Genomic DNA, 20652 nt, shown 5'->3' on the forward strand with positions numbered 1-20652 from the left:
GCTGGGGAATTATGGATCAGAGTTCAAATGTAACTTTCTTTTCAAAGTCTTCCAATCCTTTCCCAACGAAAGACTCTTTTAACACGGTGGTCGTAAATATCAGTGGCAATATCCCGTTCGTTGGGTTAGGAGCAAAGAAATTAATGTTTATGAGAGTAAACCAAACTTATGTGGAAAAGTAAAGGACGACCACACAATGTTTCACCGCGTTCACTTTTCAAGTGGTGCAGCGTATTTTTTTATCTTTTTTATCTTTTATTACTAAGTAACGTTATATTATAGAACGTTTTTAAGAGCATTTGGGTCAGGCCTTTATTCTGCTCTAAGCATATTTACGTCAGTGAAGTAGATTTAATTTGTTGTTGCGTTGATTGCTGATTACATGAAGATTTAGAATGAATCTGTCTCAGTGTACAACAAAACATTTTTTGTAAGTTTTAAGAAAACCACATATATCAGTTGCCTACACGATAACGAACTCTGTTTTGACAGTTTCCTCTACACATGTGAACGAAAAATAAACAACTAAGTGAAATAGCTTTTGCAAAAAACAATTTGGCTGGATTTTTTAAAACGTATTAACTGTAATAGTTTGCAATCTTCTCCTGGATCATTTATTTCTGTGTAATTTTTCCTGCTTCTTGTGATTGTTTTTGCATTGCTTAGAATAACTTTTCTATATCACTTTAAATAGTAAGAGCAAACTGTGTTCTATAGTGTACGTATCGAACTTTTCTTTATTTACACTTGGTATTTATCATTACTATTGCAGTAACAAAGTGTGGTCAAGTGTCTTTATGGATAAAAAAGTTTGCAAATGTTCTTGGCTTGTCTTTAATTCACCCAGGCTCTGTCACCCCGTCGTTGCTCGTTTTCTTGACTATTCAATCTCCATCTGCTGAGAGGATCAAAATTTGACATTTTTTAGAATACATAACATAGATTGAATAAACGTTAGTGATGAAAGTGTTGATCTTAAATAGAGCCAGCTAATGGAATGAGTGTCCTGTAGTGTATTTTATCATTTTGATGTTTTCTTTTATAATTATATATTAAGACTTCTCTTCTGTCGTTAAACAAACGAAAACATTTTTTACTTACAAGTACGTACATAATTTCATTGTTGTAAAGGAAAACAATGATTAATTCCGAAGCTAGAGTGATCAAAATCTAAATTCTCGAAAATTGTTAAGAGGCAAGAAACAAAATTAAGGTCGCGGGGGATACCTACAGCATGAATAAATTCATGAAGCGAAATTTTGCTTGACCTGCATCTTTTAAAACGCTGATTTCTCGGCTGTTATGGGTGCGATTAAGCTCACATTTTGCAGAGACATAAAGAAATGATAAAATATTATGTGTGTCGTCTTTTATTTGGTAGATTATACTTAACGGCGATGTTATAGCCACGTTAGTGCCAAATTTGGAAGAACATGATTTTGTGGCAGAGTTTACAGAACGAGCAGGAGACAGCACACTGTGATCTTGTCAGAAACTAATCAGTCAATATCTGTAGAGTGTCATAACAGAAGCGGATTTTTTAATTCAAAATTTGCCAGCAAGTTATGGCGGTTTAAATGCGCAAATTTTAATTTAATGCCTTCTACCTCTTTCTAAAAGCGCTCTTTTAAAATTCCACCTCTGTTATGACACACTACAATGTCCATAGTTTACCTATCTGCAGTGGCAAGTCATGAAGGTCTGTATCTGCGCTGTATTCTCTGCCACAAAATTGTCGGAAAAGTCCAAACTTTGAGTTTTCCGAAGGTGTCCCGACCAAAACACGATCAGTTTCCAAAGGAGAGATGTAATTATGGTAATTATATTCCACGCTTTTATAGTGAGAACAATGCGTTTTTATGCAGGACATGATTAGCTATGATTGTTTATGCCGAATAATATTGTGATTACTCTGAATTGCAAAAACAAAAACAAATTGAATAAAAATTAGCTTATAGAATTCCTACAATCTATGTAAACGTATATCGCCAGTGTTGTTTTAAATTGGTTAAAATATCAAAGAAACAGGAATTTATTTTTTCAAAATAATCACGCGCACGCACCCGCATATTTTTATCCAGTCATGAATATCTCGTAAAGTTGTCGATGTCAGTCGTTGCACTTCGTGCATACGCTTTAAATAAATGCATAATGATGAGCCTAAGGTGTCCCCCGCGACCTTAAGATAAACATCAGGCTGAGAAAAAAAGCTGAGAAACTATAAAAAATGTTTTAAAAGTTATTGCAGACAAATCTTAACTTATTTTTCCATACCACATATTTTAATGCTACATCAAAACCATATCCCTAAGTTGATGATTTTGTTCACATCACCTGATTTTTAATAATAAGGGAAATAAAGTTTTCATCTCATACAGTAAAAACCCACGTATAAGAACCTAGATTTTTCCAACTTAGCCTAAATAGATTCTTATAGAAATTTTATTAAGTGGGAGTTTAGGCTACTTTGGTTCTTAAATAGGTTCTTAATTTGATAAGACACTAAGGATAATTATCTAGAATACAGTTAAGATGATATCCAAACAGTAAATTTATCAATCCAAAGTACAAGGTCTACAAGCATGCATGTCTACACTAAAATTTGTTTTCTGTGTTCTCTTACGTGCCTTCATTTTTGTAAAATAAGAATGTATTGAAAATTTTAGGCTTAACAGGTTCTTAACAAAGGGGTTTTGAAGAAAATTTTAGCCTAACAGGTTTTTAAATTTTAGGTTCTTATATGTGGGTTATTACTGTATTAATTCATGAAAGCAAATATGTTTCTGGCGTACGGTTGTGCATGGCTGTTATTATTGACCTGTCACCGGCTGAAATCACTGTAAGTTTCTAGAACGTTGTAATCTGGAAATCTAGTAACGCCGAAAGTGTTTTTGCCGCTACTTATAAATTTCTCGTACTTTTAATCAGAAATGTTTTCAAATGACTTAACTGTACCACTAAACGTTTTCATAATGCTGCCGTGCAGTTAATTTGTTCACTGAAGCATGTACACATTTTGGGGTCCTTAACTTCAGTTATCAAAATATATTGCTTTAAATAGCTCGCATGTGTTCCAAGACTTTTAAAGTTCATTTAGTTTTGAAAATGTTCTATCAAAATATTGAGGTTTAAATTGATTGAAAATATCTTTTCGCAGATGTAGCTCTACGAAGGTATGGAGTATTAAACCTTAATCCTAGTTTTAGTCCCCGAGTCGAATTAAAAATTATCCTTCCTGACTCTCAACTGCTTGTGATGAAAAAATGGCGATATTTTGCAGAAAATACCCTCACTTAACGACTTGCTGTGTAAGATACTTGACAATTTGTCAATATGGCGAGGAGACATAAGATTTGATTACTCTTGGATTAAAATCGTTTAATCACCGATGGTAAACAACAAAAAAATGATAAAAAAAAAACTGATGATGAACTTATCTGAAAAAAGGTGTTTCCAAAAGTCAACTTGGGTCAGAGTCCAAGAGCTACACACTGCAATCCAAAATGGCTGTACTTTCTTTCAACACACCTGTGTTCAACCTCAGGAAAAAAAATAGGAGGCATTATTAAGCTATTCACATTTGTCAAGTCAAACTTCTATGAACAAGTTTAGTTCTGGTAAACTAAACAATAATTCAAATAAAAATCATATAATGCAATATTTGACAGTTTCACGTTGATCACAGAACATAATGAACTCGATGTAAACCTTGTCACTTCCATACTCGAAATATATATTCTCCTAACAGATTGCCTTAGTTTTTCTTTAATGTGAGTTGCGAGAAGTTGGTATTATATTTCATTATGGCACACTTGACAACGTATCAATATTGTAAGTAATGAGACGCTCATGGACTGAAATCAATAAAACGTGAATGCCAGAAAATATACGAAAACTTCATGGAATTACCTGAAATAAGATATTTCCACTTGTAAACTTGCTCCAGAGCCCAAGAGCTACACACTGAGATTCAAAATGGCTGCACGCTCTTGCCTTCAACCTGTAGAAAACGGAAACAGAAATTATTTTTAAATAAAGCCATTTTTTCTTTGTTTGGTCAACTTTTGCTATCAAGTTCGTTTCTGGTTTCTTTGATCACTGTCATATGAAAATAAGGACATGTGAGATCACGGGACTTCAGTGCCTGCTATTGTCAGAGAAGCAAGTTTTGTCCTCAAAAATACTGAACATTAAACCACGCTCTGTCATTTAATCAAAGTTGAGCTAAATTCGCCTTTTTCTCTACGAGACTATCAAAAGTTAACGCATTATCATTAAAACCAAATTTATACTTAGAAGTTCTTGATCATGAACTAGCAAAATGCAAAGGCATGCAGGAAATTTTGGAACCATAAACTTACCTTTTTGTAGACAAGGCGCCCTAGTTTGTGTCAATAGTCCTCGAGTTCCAGATTTTCCAACAAACATTCCTAGAACATTGAAACAACATAAGAAAATGAAAATAAACTTTCATCAGAAATACCGCATCACTAGAATTCTCTGCCTTGAAACAGTGGCCGATAGAAAAAATATTCACATGAAAGAAATTTCAAGCAAGACTACTTTCATGTACAAATTCAGCGTGTACTAGCCATTTAGGCCTGGCTGTGAAAATTCGATTCAAATCAAAGAATTTTCGAGAGAAAATGTACACAGCAACACTCGACCGAACGTTACTGACACTTACAAATTACGAAGTAAAAGTGTAGTTGTAGCCGGATTTAACATTCTAACCTACTGTTCCGTGCTTGCCGCCAAACGAATGAAGAAATGAAGACCAAATTTGTTTGGTTAAATCAGTGCTTTAGAAACTTGTTTCGAACAACGATTTATTTATGGCGTCGCCGATGAGCTGTCGAGCACGCTTGACTTTTCACATTCACAGGATAGCTCAAGAAAACGGCTGCTTAACGGTCAAAATTGAAAATCTAAACGCAACGAAAAGCATTATTAAGCTACAACAACTAGACGGCTAAACAACAAAGACTGACAAGATAGAAAACGTGGACTTACTGAACCGATGAGAACCGAAGATGAAGCACATCGAGGAAGACGAAGGCTCGCACACAACTGTGACCAACATCAAAAAGATCGGCGTGTCCTTTGAGACTTCTTTATGTACGCGATTTAAATTCATTTCAGCTGCGATAAATGCGCTTTTCTCGTGCAATCTGAATATTTCGGGAACAAATATGTGCATTGAGTAATGAGTATTCGACAAATGTGGCGAGAAAAGCACGAATTTTACATAAATACGTCATGTTGAAAAATACACGAAAGTTGAAATACATCGAATTGTTCCTTCAATAAAGTCAGTCACTCCCAAATTTCTAAAAAAAATAACAGTTTATTGTTTTAGAAATATGGGGTTCAGTAAAAACCCGCGAGTAAGAGCCTACTTTTTCCAGGTTAGCCTAAACAGGTTCTAATATAAATGGTAGTTTACACAACTGAATTTAGGCTATTCAGGTTCTTAATAGGCTCTGATTTTCTAAAGAAAATTTACATTGATGCTAATAGAACTTTTAGTGATATTCGGCCTATTCCTTGTATAAAATTTGCTTTCCACATAAGTGCTAATGTAAAAATGAAGCACTAATCATTTAGAATATGAAATTATATACATACACAGGAATGCTTTGTCCAAACTTATTTTCCAAAAGTAAACATTTCTTTAATCAATTTTGTAAAATTCATAAATTATTCATGAGGGTGCAAACCAATCCCAGCACACTATACAGATCACATGCACACAACTGTAAACCCCAATACAAATCAAACAATAGAATAAACTTTTGATACAAACTCCTGCTCAGCTAATTCGTATTCATTAACTTTTGATACAGATCTATACTGATTCGCATAACAATACTTTGCATTCAATTTATTGCTTTCATTTCACAAGTAGAATAAAATATGAGCGGGAGATCTGTATGGGCGTTTACAATGGCTCGCCTATCGCCTCGCCATTGTAACCGCCCATACAGATCTCCCGCTCATATTTTATCTACTACTTAGAACATGAGAACCAAGCAACTTTTTGGGAAATTTCGAGCAACTTGTGGACGGTGCAGCCCAGCCCCTAACGCATTTTCATTATCGGCCAAAAAGCCGGGATTCTACCTAAGTGCGTACACTTTGGGTGCACACTTACTTCCGGTTGAGCTTGACGGTCATTTTGTTCTCAGCTTTTAACCAATAGAATGCATAATTATATATAGCAATCTACCAATAAAAATGCAATGTGATTAGGGGCTGGGCTGTCCACAAATTACTCGAAATTTCTCAAAAAGTTGCTCCAAAGTTGCTCCAAAAAATCCAATGCAAAAAGTTGCTTTTTAGTAAAAAAAACGTTTCTCGAAAGTTGCTCCAAAAAAATCCACCATAAAATGTAAGATTTCTAGGCATTAAGGCCAAAATTTGTCGAATACTACAAGGATTTCTTTCACTGAGAAAAATCGTGAAGACATCCGTGACGTCATGTTTGCTTAAGAGTCCGTAATGCTTATGCAGAATCAGCCGAAAGTTGAAACATCTTCGGAACTTCCTCAGAAATTTTCGGCAAACTTCGTTAATCTTCGGAAACGTTCTAGCAATGTTCGCCCAATTCGAAGAAATTGCACAGAATACAAAAAGTTGCTCGAAATAACATAGAGTCATAAACTTCAGTGCATTGTGAAATAAAGGACTGTTGCCGGATAACCTCGCAAAGGTAGAGCGAAGGCATGTTTGAGTTGCCGTGTGACAGCTGTCACGTCAGTCACATTCGAGTCATTCGCGTGTTTGCAGGATCGCGTGACTAATATATACAAGCTTCTTGTACCAGACGCAAGAAGTCACGAAGCAAGTGTTCTACTTTAAAGCCCGATTTGCTTTATTTTTCCGCATTTGTGCAACAATGGGAGAGGGCCTTAAGAAAGCATGGGCAGGCTTTCAAAAGTACATGTTGATAAAGAGGATAATTTCAGCCTTCGTGGGTGCAAGCGCAGGCATTGCTGGCTGTGCCACTTACGCCAAAGTCTATCACAACTACAACGCTGCCACCTGGGCTGCCGTGTCAGCAGCCTTTGCTATAATATTCCTGCGTCTGAATTTCTCCGTTCGCCGCGATCATGAAAGAGCCATTACAAGGGAAACGTTCAACGCTTATTTGTGGGTTGGCGCCCTTGGTATAGTCGCCGGCTTGATCGGTTTAGTCACATACATTGTCCTAGGAGCAGAAAATAACGAAAGAGGTAGGGAGACTTTGCAATTTTATTCTTTGGGCGCTTTTCCTTCCTGCCTGTCCGGTAGTTTTGAATGTGAAATGGGCCTTTTCCACGAGATTTTCCCACTAAGCTATGATGTATCATAACAACGTATAATATTAATGAATTGACTAATTTGACAGGACAAATCTGACTAACAACGGAATTCTGTTCAAGCGTCCATAGATTCAAGCAAACATATCGATGGGTCAGAAAACATGGACAAAATATACCATGTTTCTATGGGAACTTAATATCAATATTTTCCCCTGAAAATGACTAATTTTTCTGTTGGACCGAACATAACATGGCTATCAAAAATGTAAACAAAATCTCGCCGTTTAAGAGTTCTATAATTGGGTGACAATTAAATTACAGTAAAACTTGAGATGCGTAAAACTTCACCTGGGATCATGCCCTCCCTAGGCCCTCCCTCCCCCTTAGACTCAACTGTCCTACAGTATCTGCAGTTTTGGAGCTGAGCCGAGTGCGTTATTGTTCAAACTCAAAATCACTTTGCTTTCCTGCTATTTTCAGTTTCCGAGATTTAATTAAGCAATGTTTGACATTCAGATTTCCATCAGCCATCTTCCACCTAAAACAAAACACTGTAACATTATATATGTGAGGCCTGACCTATTTGAATACTGAAAATTCTTGAGATGCGTAAAACTTCACCTGGGATCATGCCCTCCCTAGGCCCTCCCTCCCCCCATTCTTATCACTCCGGTGAGGTGGGGGAGGGGGGGGGGGATTGAAAGGTGTGAGCAAGAAGAGCCATTAAAAATCTCTCAGACTTACGGCTTGATTTGAAAAAACAACACCAACTCTTTAATTTTTCTTTCTCTATCGTACCGATTAATTTTAATGTTAAAATTGATGTTTAAAAATCTTTTGTTGATGGCAGTAGATTTCATGAAATTAAAAACAAACACAAGGAAACCTTGAATGCGTATCATGCGAGGTTATGTCCAAGCAATGTCGTCCACAGAGCCCACTTTTAGTCGAGCACCAAGAACACTGAATCTGGCCAAGTCCGATTTTTTGAACATGTACCGGAGTGCTTATTTTCGTTTTTCAGCCAATCAGTGTTGGTCTTAAACGACCAGCAGGTCCGTAAAGGCCTGGCTAAACCGTAGAAAACATTGTTGCGGAAGCGGATGCTTCTCAGTTTAGCCGCGCTGGAAATATATGTTACGAAAACAAATTTTGCTTCTCGGGAACAAGAAAATGTTTCAGGTCAAAAACGTTTTTGCTTCTCGGACACAAGTTTTGCCACCATGGAAACAACGTGGACTAGTTAATGCGCATGCCTGACACTTCGTTGGTGGAATTTTGTTTCCCGAAACATTGTAGTTCCCGGTAACATTGTTTCCCAGTTTAGCCAAACTTCTAATAACTCCGAGAATTACTTTCAAATCGGACTTGGCCGGAGCCTGCGTTCTTCGATGTCCGAGAGTGATAAAGATGGTGGTTGGTGCCCGGGGGGGGGGGGGGGGGGTACTCCCATATGTGGCCTATATAGGTATGTGCCGCCCGATAGGGTATGGTTTTTGAGGTTCTCAGTCCTTAAATAGGGTATCATTTTTGCTCCTTTTGACAAAGTGTTCCCGGTGTGATCCTTAGATAGGGTACCTAAATTTTATTAGCTAAAATAAACGCCCAGCTAAACGAAAAAAAGGTATCTTAAAACTGAATTTTCTGTTCAGGTATTAGTAAAGCGATTTTATAAAGATTTGTGTCTTGCCGTGCGCGGTTAGCCATTATTTGGGTCGTCACGGAATGCTTCTCCTCCCCTTGAATAGGGTGTCATTTTTCGGTTTTGGGCCTTAAATAGGGTATCAATTTTCGCTATCTTTATCCTTAAATAGGGTCAGGGTTTAAGAACCTTGGCGGCACACCCCTATTCGAAATTTATGGGAGTACCCCCCCCCCCCCCCGGGGCTGGTGGTGGCGGTATTCTCCCTCGCAGCCTTTTTTTAGCGTCGTCACGCAACGCTCCTCCCCATGACTTGACTGACGACACTCAAAACGGCTGCGAGGGAGACTATGGTGACGGCGGTTGTTGGCAGTACTGGTCTCATTAAATTTATCACTCACCTTACATATGGTGAGGAATTGCACTGGTTATTGTAACTCTTTACATTTTTTTCAACAGGCCTACCAGCTGAAGGTTATTTCGTGGTGTGTATTTGGACCGTAAAGACTATGATGTGGGGTATATTCATCTTGCTGTCTGCAAGAAAGTTCAGAAAAAAATATTTTGAATCATCTCCTGGCCTGGTATAAAGTGTTTCAGGACAAAGAAATGTCGGCTTTTTCTTTACTACTTGATATCTTACTTGACAGTCTAGACAGTGTCCTGTCATTTGTCCGGATACTTGATTCATTGATCATCTATTTAGCGACTTAACTCCGTAAAACTAACTTATTTGTAGTCAATTTTGCTTAATTGGGGGAGGCCGAATCACGCATAAGCTTCAGTCTAGCCTTCTATTCTTTTCGGTCTCCCTGCCACTTTTTCTCTTTAACTTAATTTAAATTATTTTATTGTATCGTGTTTTGCAATTCTTTAGTGTGGCAAAAAATAGAAACTTTCAGTTCTCGTGGAACTGCATTTGGCTTATTGCAAGTAATTTTATAAACTAAAAATCTCTAGCTCACTGTGTTTAGGTTGAAAGAATGTGCTATTAAATTTCTACAACGTCTACAAGGACATCTTCCGACAAAAAAATACTTGTAAGACTTGTATAAGTCCTGAAAAGCCTTAGATTAAATTAATAGATTAGATTGGATTCAGGGATGAGTTGAGATTAGCAATTGATATTTGCGGACCATTTCATTACTTTTTGATGAAAAAAAAAACACTAAATAAGGAGTGAATTGTCAGTGAGTATAGCCTGTGAACGCAGACAGATTTTTACATAACAACATTGGCAAAGCCGTTTTTGTTTCATATGAGTAGAGACTAGAGAACAAAATGGAACTTGTCCTGAACGCAAGTGCACGCAAGTCCTGGCGACAACTTGCTTCTCCATTTTGACCAGGACTTGCATGGTGGCTCAATATAGTTTCATTACGGCGCGCGCTGCCAGTCAAGCTTGTCGGAATCTGCGCGCACGAGCTGACGGCTTGACGCAAGCTAAGGCAGAAATGATCAATCACTGACTCAATCACCCGGCCTGATCAACCACGGATTTATGTTGAACGGTTCAAAGGAAATCTTTACCCATATAAATTTTTTAAGACCAGATAATACTGTTTTAACTTCTGAAGATTACGATTTTGTAAATATTTTCCCTGGAATTGCTTCTAGCGTCCCGTAAACAAGTGCGAAGCAAAGTTAGCGAACCGTGAGCATGCGCAACACCATAACTTGAAGAATTTCTATTTTGCTGACGTCATCACATTGCGTTTTGGAGCGTTGTTTACTTCGTCACGCCAAAAACAGGGAAAACAGGGAAAATTCACCGTGTAGAAACCTAGAAAAACCGTCTCGAAGTAGGCTTCCGTAAAAAAGCAAGCCAATTGCCTCTGTCGCTAGTTGCCATAGCAACGATATTAGGGTACTGAAAGAGTTTTAATAAGATAGATTAAAGCTCAGTTATAGATACTTGACTGAGAACAGTATATTAAGTGTTATACGAAAAATTATTTTGCAAATACAGAGGTAGGCTCATGCACATGTAATTGTAACGACTTACAGATTACTATCAATTGGACAAGTGCACGATTTTTCTGCTCGGATCCGATTGGTTCGTATACAGTGGAATTGAGTCTGTACGTAATAGCTTGCACATGTGCCAAACCGGTGATGATGTGAATAATGACGTGTCTGCAGAAAAAAAACTCATTCAGTTCATTGTTATGATTGAGCGTTTATTTGCATATATTCGCATTTAATTTTCGCGCATGTAAATTTTTGCGACATATTTTATGCATGTATATTAGACATGGATGCTTGTAGAATCCTCGCAAAAAATTTCTTTTATAATAAGGTGAACGGTTGTTTTCGACAAAGCATGCAAGAATCGAGACTATTCGAGAAAGTGAACATTTATTTCCTCTTCATAACATCACTACATCTTGATTTACAGTACCAATACACCTGTAAATAAAATTATCAGATTAGACATTTCGAAATATTATAGTTATAAGTTTGGTTTTTTTTTGTTTTTTTTTTTATGGTAGTATATACGAAATGTGGTAAAATAAATAACACATATGCAAAATGGTTACTAGTAGCTCGACGCTCACAGTCTTCGTCAATCCTTTGCTTTGAAAGCAAGAGTGGATGATTTTTATCGCCTGTATCAAAGTGTCATAAACCTCAGTGCTTCGTGAATTTTAAGGAACCTAGTGTGACACCTTGCGTGACACTACGCAGTGTCTCCGCTCTCACGTCAGTACATCGTCGTTGCGTGCTTATATGATCGCGTGATATTCGCTTCTTGCACCAGACGCAAGAAGTCACGAAGCAAGCGTTCCTGTTTTTAGCTCGATTTGCTTGCTTTTTTCGCCATTGTTTAACAATGGGAGAGGGTGGTAAGAAAGCATGGGCAGCCTACCAAAAGTACAAGTTGATAAAGAGGATAATTGCGGCTTTCGTGGGTGCAGGCGCAGGCATTGCTGGATGCATCACGTATGCCAAAGTCTATCACAACTACAACGCTGCCACCTGGGCCGCCGTGTCAGCAGCCTTTGCTATAATATTCCTGCGCCTGAATTTCTCCGTTCGCCGCGATCATGAGAGAGCCATTACAACGGAAACGTTCAACGCTTATATGTGGATTGGCGCCCTTGGTATAGCTGCGGGCTTGATCGGTTTAGTCACATACATTGTCCTCGGAGCAGAACATCACGAAACAGGTAGCTAGACTGTGCAATCTTATTCATATATTTTAGCAAACTTATCGGTGGGTCAGAAAGCATTACAAAATATATCATGTTCCTATGGGAACTTAATAACTATATTTTTCCCCTGAAACTGACTAGCTTTTTATTCTGTTGAACTCAACATGGCTATCAAAAATGTAAACAAAACTGCACAGTTTGGGAGTTCTACTAAATGGGTGACGGTTACAGTGAGTTTAGAGGCATTTTTAGTGCAGTTTCTGCACTTTTATAGCTCGGGAAGCTGAGTGTGTTATTGTTCAAAGTCGCCTCGCTTTCCTATTATTTTGGGTTTCCGAGATTAATAAGAATAATTAAAAGCAATGTTTTACATTCAGATTTCTATCTTCCATCTAAAACAAATACTGTAACATTATACATGTAAGACCTGACGTATTTAAGTCATTTAAATACCTGAAAGTCTTAAATATATAAGGCGGGTAAAACTTTAATTTTTTCTCACATCAGGCAAAATAAGTTATTTGAAACTAACAGGCAAAGCCAAGATCTGCCGCCAAATTAGATCAACAAGAGAACATCTGACATGTAGAAAACGGGAGGATTTAATGAACTTTTGGCGTGTTGTCGGGGGATGGGGGTTGAGGTGTGTGAACTAGAAAACCGTTAAAACTTTCTCAGACTACGGCTGGATTTGAGAGAAACCAACAAATTAAATAATGAAAAAAAGAGAAACCTGGCCAAGAGAAGTAAAATTTTTATTTGGTTCCTTTAGAAGGTTTGCATTTGAAAGACTTACGTTATAATTAATTTTTGCTTTTCTCCTGTTTCTTTGCTCTCTCTATTGTGCCGATAATTTTTGTTCAAAACTGATGTTTAAAAACTTTTGTTGATGGCCGTTTCGGTTAATTTCATGGAATTATAACAAATACAAGGAGAACACACACGTGCGTGACATGCAAGGTTCTTTCATTTAGTCAGCGGCCTAGAACGCGGACTCTGACTTTTTGAGCATGTGCAGAATGCTTATTTTTTAAAAATGGCGCGAGAGGCAACTGACGTGATAACGACCAGTAAAAATGAAAAAGAAAAGCTGGTAAATGCGAAAATGTTGTTTGACGAAGCAGAGGTGTTCGATGGGTTGTCGGCTTGGTTTTCGGCAAGTGTACCAGCAAGGTTGAAGTCTCAATGGGTAAAGAATGGAGGAATCCACAGCAATGACTTTAACAATGCAGACTATATTTTTAGTTGTGATGCTGCTGTTAAAGATACCATCAGGATTTTTGACTCACAAATGTATCAAAAGGAGGAGCTTACCATTTTTCATTCTTCACTTATTGAAGATACTGTTAGAAATGGCAAAAGGTGTTTAAGTGGCAAACACGCAGGAGCTTATATTTTAATTCATCCTGCTTATCAGAAAGAAATTGAATGTTTCCAAAAAAAGCAGTGTCCACGACTTTATAGAAGTAATGTTAAGCTCTCCAGAAATGAGGATGGAAAAGAAAGTGGTCCTGATAACTCTACTCACAAGGATGGTAGTATTGTGTGCCACCAAGAACCAAGTGATTACAAACAATCAGATGAGTGGGAATTCAATGATGAGAAAGACATTTGCACAAGTGAGAATCCGACAAAACTGCATATTGAGGATGACGAGGAAGAACATTTGGATGAATGGGATTTCAAAGATGATGCAAACCTGAATATAAACAACTTGATGGATGCAAGACGACAAACCAAAACAATAGTGCAATGTGACAACAGTAATGTATTGTCTAATTCATCACACCTTAATTCGGATTCAACTTCTGTGAAACGACCCCAGGTAGAACGACTATCAAATGGGAAATGGGAAGAAACGTGGAACTTGACAAGAAAAGGCAAGAGTCTTTGTTGTCAAGGTGAAAGGGAGAGAAACAGCTATAGTGGGGACCATTCAGTGACCCTAATGGGCCATGAAATAGAACAGGATTTGTATAGTGGTGAATATCAAAGAAAATCTATGTCGCATTTGCAAGGTATTGAGGAAAGAGAGAGCTTTCTAGATGACACTCAAGTTAAGAACAAAGTTGCATCTGAAGCTCCAGCAAACTCTAGATCAGAGTTTTTCAGTAGTATGGACGATGGCTTTGTTCATATTGATGACATCAAGCTACCAGATACTTTCATCTTTGACTTCATTCCAAATCAAAATGGTTGTCGAGTGGATGCTAAATGAGAGTTGTCAGGGACCTAATTATTTAATTTAATTATTTGTGTTCCATGTTTACTTTGTAAAAAAGGTCATGAATTATTTTGAACATGATGATAAGTTAAAACCCATTTTGTTAGGGGATTTATGAACTGAATATTTGTCGTTTTTTAAATTTTATGCATTCACAGGAACAAGCGTTTTACGCATTTACTAATGATTAAAGTTTCTGTTTGCTCCAAAAAATAAATTGAAGTTGTTCAGAATTACACTTTCTTATGAACATTAATCTCTTCAACAGGAAACTTTTCATTGGCACTTGACAAATTGAAAGAGAAGGCTCTCCAAGCTCTTTTCAGCCTCAGAAAACACACATATCAGCAATCTGTCCCCATTTCTTGCAAATAAACTTTTTGATGCGATGATCTCTCCAATTTTAACTTACAACAGTGAAATCCGGGGTGTATATACCAAACCTGATTTCAAGTCTTGGGATAGTTCACAGATTGAAAAAGCTCATCTACAGTACTGTAAACTTTACTTAGTAGTAAGCAATAAGGCATCAAATGTAGCTTGTAGAGCTGAGCATGGAAGGTTTCCTCTTATAATAGCTATCAATCACAAAATAATTAATGACACCTTATATTTTTTCCTATTACAAAATTAGATTGTTATAAGTTTCGCTTAAGGTGGCTGAACACAGTTTTCCAATCTTTGAAGTGCGTATCTTATATATTGCCCTCACGCCCAAACCGTAGCAGTTGACGAGCTCAAATTTGGCAGTTTACAAGATCAGCTACTGCATTTGTTATTTTTGCGCATCACGTCACGTAACACCATGAATTGTGTTACCATGACAACCCAGCTAATCAAAAATCAACCAAAAAAAATTGAATTCTGCTCGATTTCAGAAAATTCAGTCATTAGATTTTTTCATCGTTTGTGTACAACAAACTCGGAAAAATTCTGAGATTTTAACACTGAAGTAGTTAAGTTTGAACAGAGGGAATGTTTTTTTTTATTCCTTTGTTAAATTTCAGTTTTTTTGTTATTAACAGTTTTCTTAGCTGATCTTGTACAGCCTTGCAAAATTTCTTAAAATTCTAATGACAGGTTCGTTAGAAATCATGCCTTTCTGAAAAGAAAATTAAATGTGTGGTTGCAGATTTCTGACGTACTGCGCACACGCAGCATTTAAATTTGGTTAGTCTCTCAAAGCCTTAAGTGTGCGCGCATGGACTCGAATCCAGAGAGCGTGCGGGAAACTGTTCAGCCACCTTAAGTTACGTCTTACGCTTTTGCAATACTGTATGTACTTATAGTCATGCAAATAAAGCTTGTTGTTTATTGTCGGCCAATCAGCTTTGAGCGTAAATGATTGTAAATCGCTTTAAAATTTGGCTGGGCAAGAGTCTGCGTTCTCGGTGCTTACATGTAGAAAAGCTTGTTCTTATGTTCTGGGGAAGAGATTGATGTCTGAGGGTGATAAAGATGATGGTTGGTAGAGAAAGTGGTTGTTAGTGGTACTGGTATACTCATTTATAACACATTTTACAAATAGTGAGGAATTGCATTGATTATTGCTGGCTTTCACTGTCACAAGTAAATCCAAAACAATTGAGTCAAAAAGATCAAGAATATTACAGGTTGTAGAAAGTTACTAGATAGTCCCCTTGTCTACAGATATGTCCAGGATTGAACGCAAATGAGATGCACGTTCCTCATGACAGGCATCACAAAGTGTCTTCATTAATAAAAGTTCACCAAAACACACCAAAATCTGTCAAATATGAAGTAATATGGAAATGTCAAATAACACAGTCAAACATGAAGTACTCATTAAACAATACTTGCGTTCAATCCTGGACATAAGTGCTTGTCTCAGGTCGGTACGGCCGTATTCCATACTTTTAAGTCAAAATGTTGCACACAAATTTACAGAGCACAGTAATGGAAATGCCATGTTGGGGCCATGCGGTGGGGCACCAACATGGCAGCCGGAAATCAATGAAAATATGGAATTCACTTCTGCTTTAAGAGCGGTCACTTCACTTTCATGAACAAGTAAACATTCACATTCACTTCTTGCAAAACATCAACTGTTCAGATTGTTAAAAGTCACAGGATGAGGCATTTTTTTAAGCATACGTGACAGCCTATTGGCGGCTATCTTGATGCCGTGTTGCGTGAAACTCCAAATTTCAAAGTCAAGCTGAAAACCTTCAAGAGGATATATATTGTCTTATAGCCAGTGTAGGATAAAAACTCAGTGGTCTTACTAGTCTGGATTTTAGAATTTTGATGAGGATTTGCATTTTGTTTCAACAGGCCTACCAGCTGAGGGTTATTTCGTGGTGTGTTTTTGGACCGTGAAGACTGTGATGTGGGGAATATTCACCTTACTGTCTGCAAGAAAGTTCAGAAAAAAATATTTTGAATCATCTCCTGGCCTGACGACTGGCCTGGTATGAAGTCTGGAAACAAAGTGTATTTCAAGAAAAAGAAATGCCGGCTTTTTCTCTGTTTCTTGTAATCTTGTATATAAATGTTTTTTTTTTTCAGTGTGTGTCCTGCTATATAACTTTCAGTACTCTTGGAATGGCATTTGCCTTACTGTAATTACATGTAATAAAACTAAAAATCTCTAGCTCTTTTCTGAGTGAAGGTTAATGAATGAAAAAAATACTTGTAAGATCTGAATAGGCCTTAGGTTAGATTTGATCAGATCTGATAGATCAGATTAGATTAGAGTAGAGTAGAGTAGAGTAGATTAGAAAAAGATTTGTGAATGAATGCAATCACTATTTTTCTTTCACACAACAACTTACAAAGAAAGAGAATCTGTTGTTATGGTTGTAGTTTCATTGTGTGATGGCTTTAAAATAAAAAAAATCATCCCAAAATACACTGAGAATTTCGGCATGAACAGGCTTCAGAAGCTTATCTCTTTGTACTAAAACTGTTTGCGGGAAACTGTGGGATAACTTGTCTAACTTTGCAGAACAAGACCTACAAAATAGAGCAGCCCTTGTTTTGACCTTCCCAAACTGTGACGTGCATGCTGGTTATTTATTCAAACTTCTAGGACATGTCGACAGGGCCATAACTAGAAAAGGCAAGACGAGGCACTGCCTCGTCTCGATTTTGCCCAAAATTAAAAACAAAATATGTTTTATACCGTAAAATTCCGGTTATAAGCCCCCCCACTTATAAGCCCCCCCGGTTATAGGCCCATCAACCTGGAAACAAAAAAATACATCCGGTTATAAGCCCCCCCGGATATAAGCCCCCCTCTACCGGATGACAGTACTGAACAGGGCTAAATGTTGCTTTTTTGTGCGTTTTTAACTTAAAAAAGTATTTCGATCAACACTCCCGAGGCTCGTTTCGAAACGTTTTTTCCTTCCGCTTATAAGCCCTCCCGAATATAAGCCCCTCCGCTTATAAGCCCACCCAAAAACCCTTACGAAGTTGTATAAGCCCAGGGCTTATAACCGGAATCTACGGTAACTATAAAAGCTAAAAAGAGTTAAAATGGTAAAATTAAAATGATAAAACCAAACGTTTTCGGCTGTTTGCCATCATCAGGGTTGAAAAGACCGTCCGCACGCAATTTTCTATGTAATCTCGTTGGGAAAAGTTTACTAAATAAAAATGACTTGTTTGTTCAATGGGGCGGAATTGTTGGATCATAGACCCTCAAGATGCTACGCTGTGGAATGTCTGTGTGAAGAGAGAACACGCAGGTGAAAAATGCGATGGGTTTTCCCGAGTGTTTTGCAGGTTCAGAGGTGTGAGCAGGATTGAATGTTCCGCAATTCGCACTTCTAAGTTTCGCAAGTCTCGCCAATGTAGTCAACGCCACAAGAACAATCCCTTTAAACAACTTTGAATCTGTGAGTGTTTTTGTCTTTGTTATTAAAGAGGTTTTGATGCGCCTTGTTTGCCACAGGATTACAAAGATGAAGTTGAAATTAGTAAATGTATTTTCAATAAACGTTTTACTAAAAATCGATGGATGCGGCATGGGCAACCCACTATCTCCAGTCCTTGCTAACATTTTCATGGCCAAACTAGAAGCTGATGTAGTCCGACCTTTCAACCCACCATTATGATCGATATGTTATGATTTTTCTCTAAGATTTTCTTAAACCCTGACCCTATTTAAGGATAAAGAAAGGAAAATTGATACCGTTTTTAAGGCCCAAAACCGAAAAATGACACCCTATTTAAGAGGAGGAGAAGCGTTCCGTGACGACCCAAATAACGGCTAACCGCGCACGGCAAGACACAAATCTTTATAAAATCTCTTTTCTAATACCTGAACTCGAAATTCAGTTTTCAGATATCTTTTTTTCATTTAGCTGGGCGTTTATTTTAGCTAATATAATTTAGGTACCCTATCTAAGGATCACAGCGGGAACACATGCCAAAAGGAGCAAAAATGATACCCTATTTAAGGACCGAGAACCTCAAAAACCATACCCTATCGGGCGGCACATACCTATATAGGCCACATATGGGAGTACCCTCCCCACCCGGGGGGGATGGTTTAAAGGTCTCAACACGGGTTGGCTCCAGACTGTTTATGTTCTGAATTTGAAAAACGTGAAACCGCATACACCTAATAAGGCCATCTTCCTTTCAACGAAAGACAGCTTTAGCAGAGTGGCGCCCCTTAGGCAATTTCAAAGGATTGATCAAGCAAGATTTTTACAGTAATGCATGGCATTCATGGAAAGCAGCTTTTTACTTTAAAAATATTTTACTCTAGTTTATAATTTGGTATTTTTGAATTTTTCATATTTTTTTGTAATTAACTGGCGAATTTTCCGGTGCATAAAGAATTAAGATAACTAAGTAAAACATAGGCACGCTAAGCGTGCAGGAGTTATTTTTTCAATTTATGGGGTGGCTTGGGGTGAAACTGGGTGATTGTCCTGTTGGGATGGTTTATGCCAAGAGTTGAGCTATTTGTGTATGGCAGCCCACGGAGTCACTTTTTGCACAAAATTTGCTTGCAAACAAAATAATTTTCACGTGCATTTTGATACATCAGAACTGTTTCATTCAATACGTAAATTTTCATCATTTAATTGAAAAAACAAAAACTAATTCAATTATCAAAATGTCACAAAACGGCACGTTCTTATTCTGTTTAAAGCGGTTATTTTGTTGCTAGCTTTTTAGTAACCATTTCCTTTCTTTTTTGTTACGGAATATTTTGCTTTTTGCCAAACACTGTACCATGATATTTTTTTTTCTCACTTTTGTAACAGACACCTTTGTTTTTTTAAAACGAACGTAACACGATACCCTTTTTTTCTAGAAAAAAGCCACGTCTCCATATAGACATGAAGAAAATACTATAATAAACGAAGTAATAAACGAATCAAATCAAAAACCACTTTCTTCGGGAAAGTTCTTTAAAGCGCACTACACCTGGAGTAATTGTTTCCTGTCAGAACTGTTCAACAAAGATTTTCGTTCATTCACAACGTAAATTCTATTCAACAAACAAGAACTAATTGAGTTATCAAATTGTCACGGAATGGCACGCTCTTAGTCTGTTTTTGCTATCGATCGTAGTTGCTTTTAACAGCAAAGTTAATACTTGTACCGGTCATAAATGTTTGAACGAGATGTTTTACAGTTGATTTTTTAGTTTATTTGCCGCCCGCTTTGCGAAGTTTGTTGGAAATGAAAACTTTTTTGAAGTTGTCAATACGTTGCATTTGCGAATTGCGACCGATACAAAGTTCCTACTGGCCCGAGCTCAAGTTTGTAGAGGAGAAAAAGACATGTTGCTCCATGAGTCAGGCATAGATCGCAGCGACACAATGCCTTCACTTTCGATTCTTAAGGCATTCCACCCGCGTTTCCGGGAACTGGATTCCTAAGATTTGAAGCGACGCGACGCGAGGAAGATATTTTCGAACAGTTTACCGCCGCGGCAGTCTTTTGACTGTTTCCAACAGTTTAGCGTAGCGCCCTTGATAAATATAAGAGTTTTAATAAATTCGGGCCGAGCGACCACTGACGCGAACTCGCACCTATGGCAACCGTACAAACTAATTTCCCAACGAACCGCAAGCGGACGGCAAAAGTACGACAACATTATTCTCAAATCTACATGTGCTTTACTACGGAGGAAAGCAGCCCCCAACGTACGCTCGAATAAGAGATAAAATTTTGCGCCGGTCGTTGTAAGTAGGGGAGCGTTACGAAAAACGTTTTTAATCCAGGGTTAATTCACAACTCACCAATTCCGCCTCCTACAAATCTAAAATCCGAACGAAATCGCTCACTACAACTTTGAGCTTCCCCCTTATAAACTACAATTTGATGTTCTATAGTACT

At 37.6% G+C, this 20652-nt stretch overlaps 3 protein-coding genes and 1 long non-coding RNA gene across 4 annotated transcripts; 3 read left to right on the forward strand and 1 right to left on the reverse strand.

Annotated features, from left to right (window-relative positions):
* Nucleotides 1-1214: 1214 nt before the first annotated feature.
* Nucleotides 1215-4077, reverse strand: LOC144661201 (uncharacterized). The gene is made up of 3 exons (XR_013572234.1): nucleotides 3897-4077; nucleotides 3190-3512; nucleotides 1215-2179 (listed from the first exon to the last, which is right to left on the reverse strand). It is a non-coding gene; the product is annotated as an uncharacterized LOC144661201 (long non-coding RNA).
* A 2649-nt stretch (nucleotides 4078-6726) lies between these two features.
* On the forward strand, nucleotides 6727-10141 carry LOC144660311 (heme transporter hrg-1-like). Its single transcript, XM_078520916.1, has 2 exons — nucleotides 6727-7235; nucleotides 9406-10141. The coding sequence occupies exons 1-2, from the start codon at nucleotides 6899-6901 to the stop codon at nucleotides 9534-9536; spliced, it is 468 nt and encodes a 155-aa protein (XP_078377042.1). The 5' UTR covers nucleotides 6727-6898; the 3' UTR covers nucleotides 9537-10141.
* A 1547-nt stretch (nucleotides 10142-11688) lies between these two features.
* Nucleotides 11689-16945, forward strand: LOC144660310 (uncharacterized). The gene is made up of 2 exons (XM_078520915.1): nucleotides 11689-12116; nucleotides 16621-16945. The coding sequence occupies exons 1-2, from the start codon at nucleotides 11780-11782 to the stop codon at nucleotides 16761-16763; spliced, it is 480 nt and encodes a 159-aa protein (XP_078377041.1). The 5' UTR covers nucleotides 11689-11779; the 3' UTR covers nucleotides 16764-16945.
* LOC144660307 (uncharacterized) lies at nucleotides 13122-14517 on the forward strand. The gene has a single exon (XM_078520913.1). It carries the CDS (start codon nucleotides 13138-13140, stop codon nucleotides 14317-14319), a length of 1182 nt encoding a protein of 393 aa, XP_078377039.1. The 5' UTR covers nucleotides 13122-13137; the 3' UTR covers nucleotides 14320-14517.
* Nucleotides 16946-20652: the final 3707 nt, after the last annotated feature.

The sequence above is a fragment of the Oculina patagonica genome, chromosome 7 (assembly GCF_052425735.1).
Source record: "Oculina patagonica isolate OP01 chromosome 7, crgOcupat, whole genome shotgun sequence".
Classification (NCBI taxonomy): Eukaryota; Metazoa; Cnidaria; class Anthozoa; order Scleractinia; family Oculinidae; genus Oculina; species Oculina patagonica.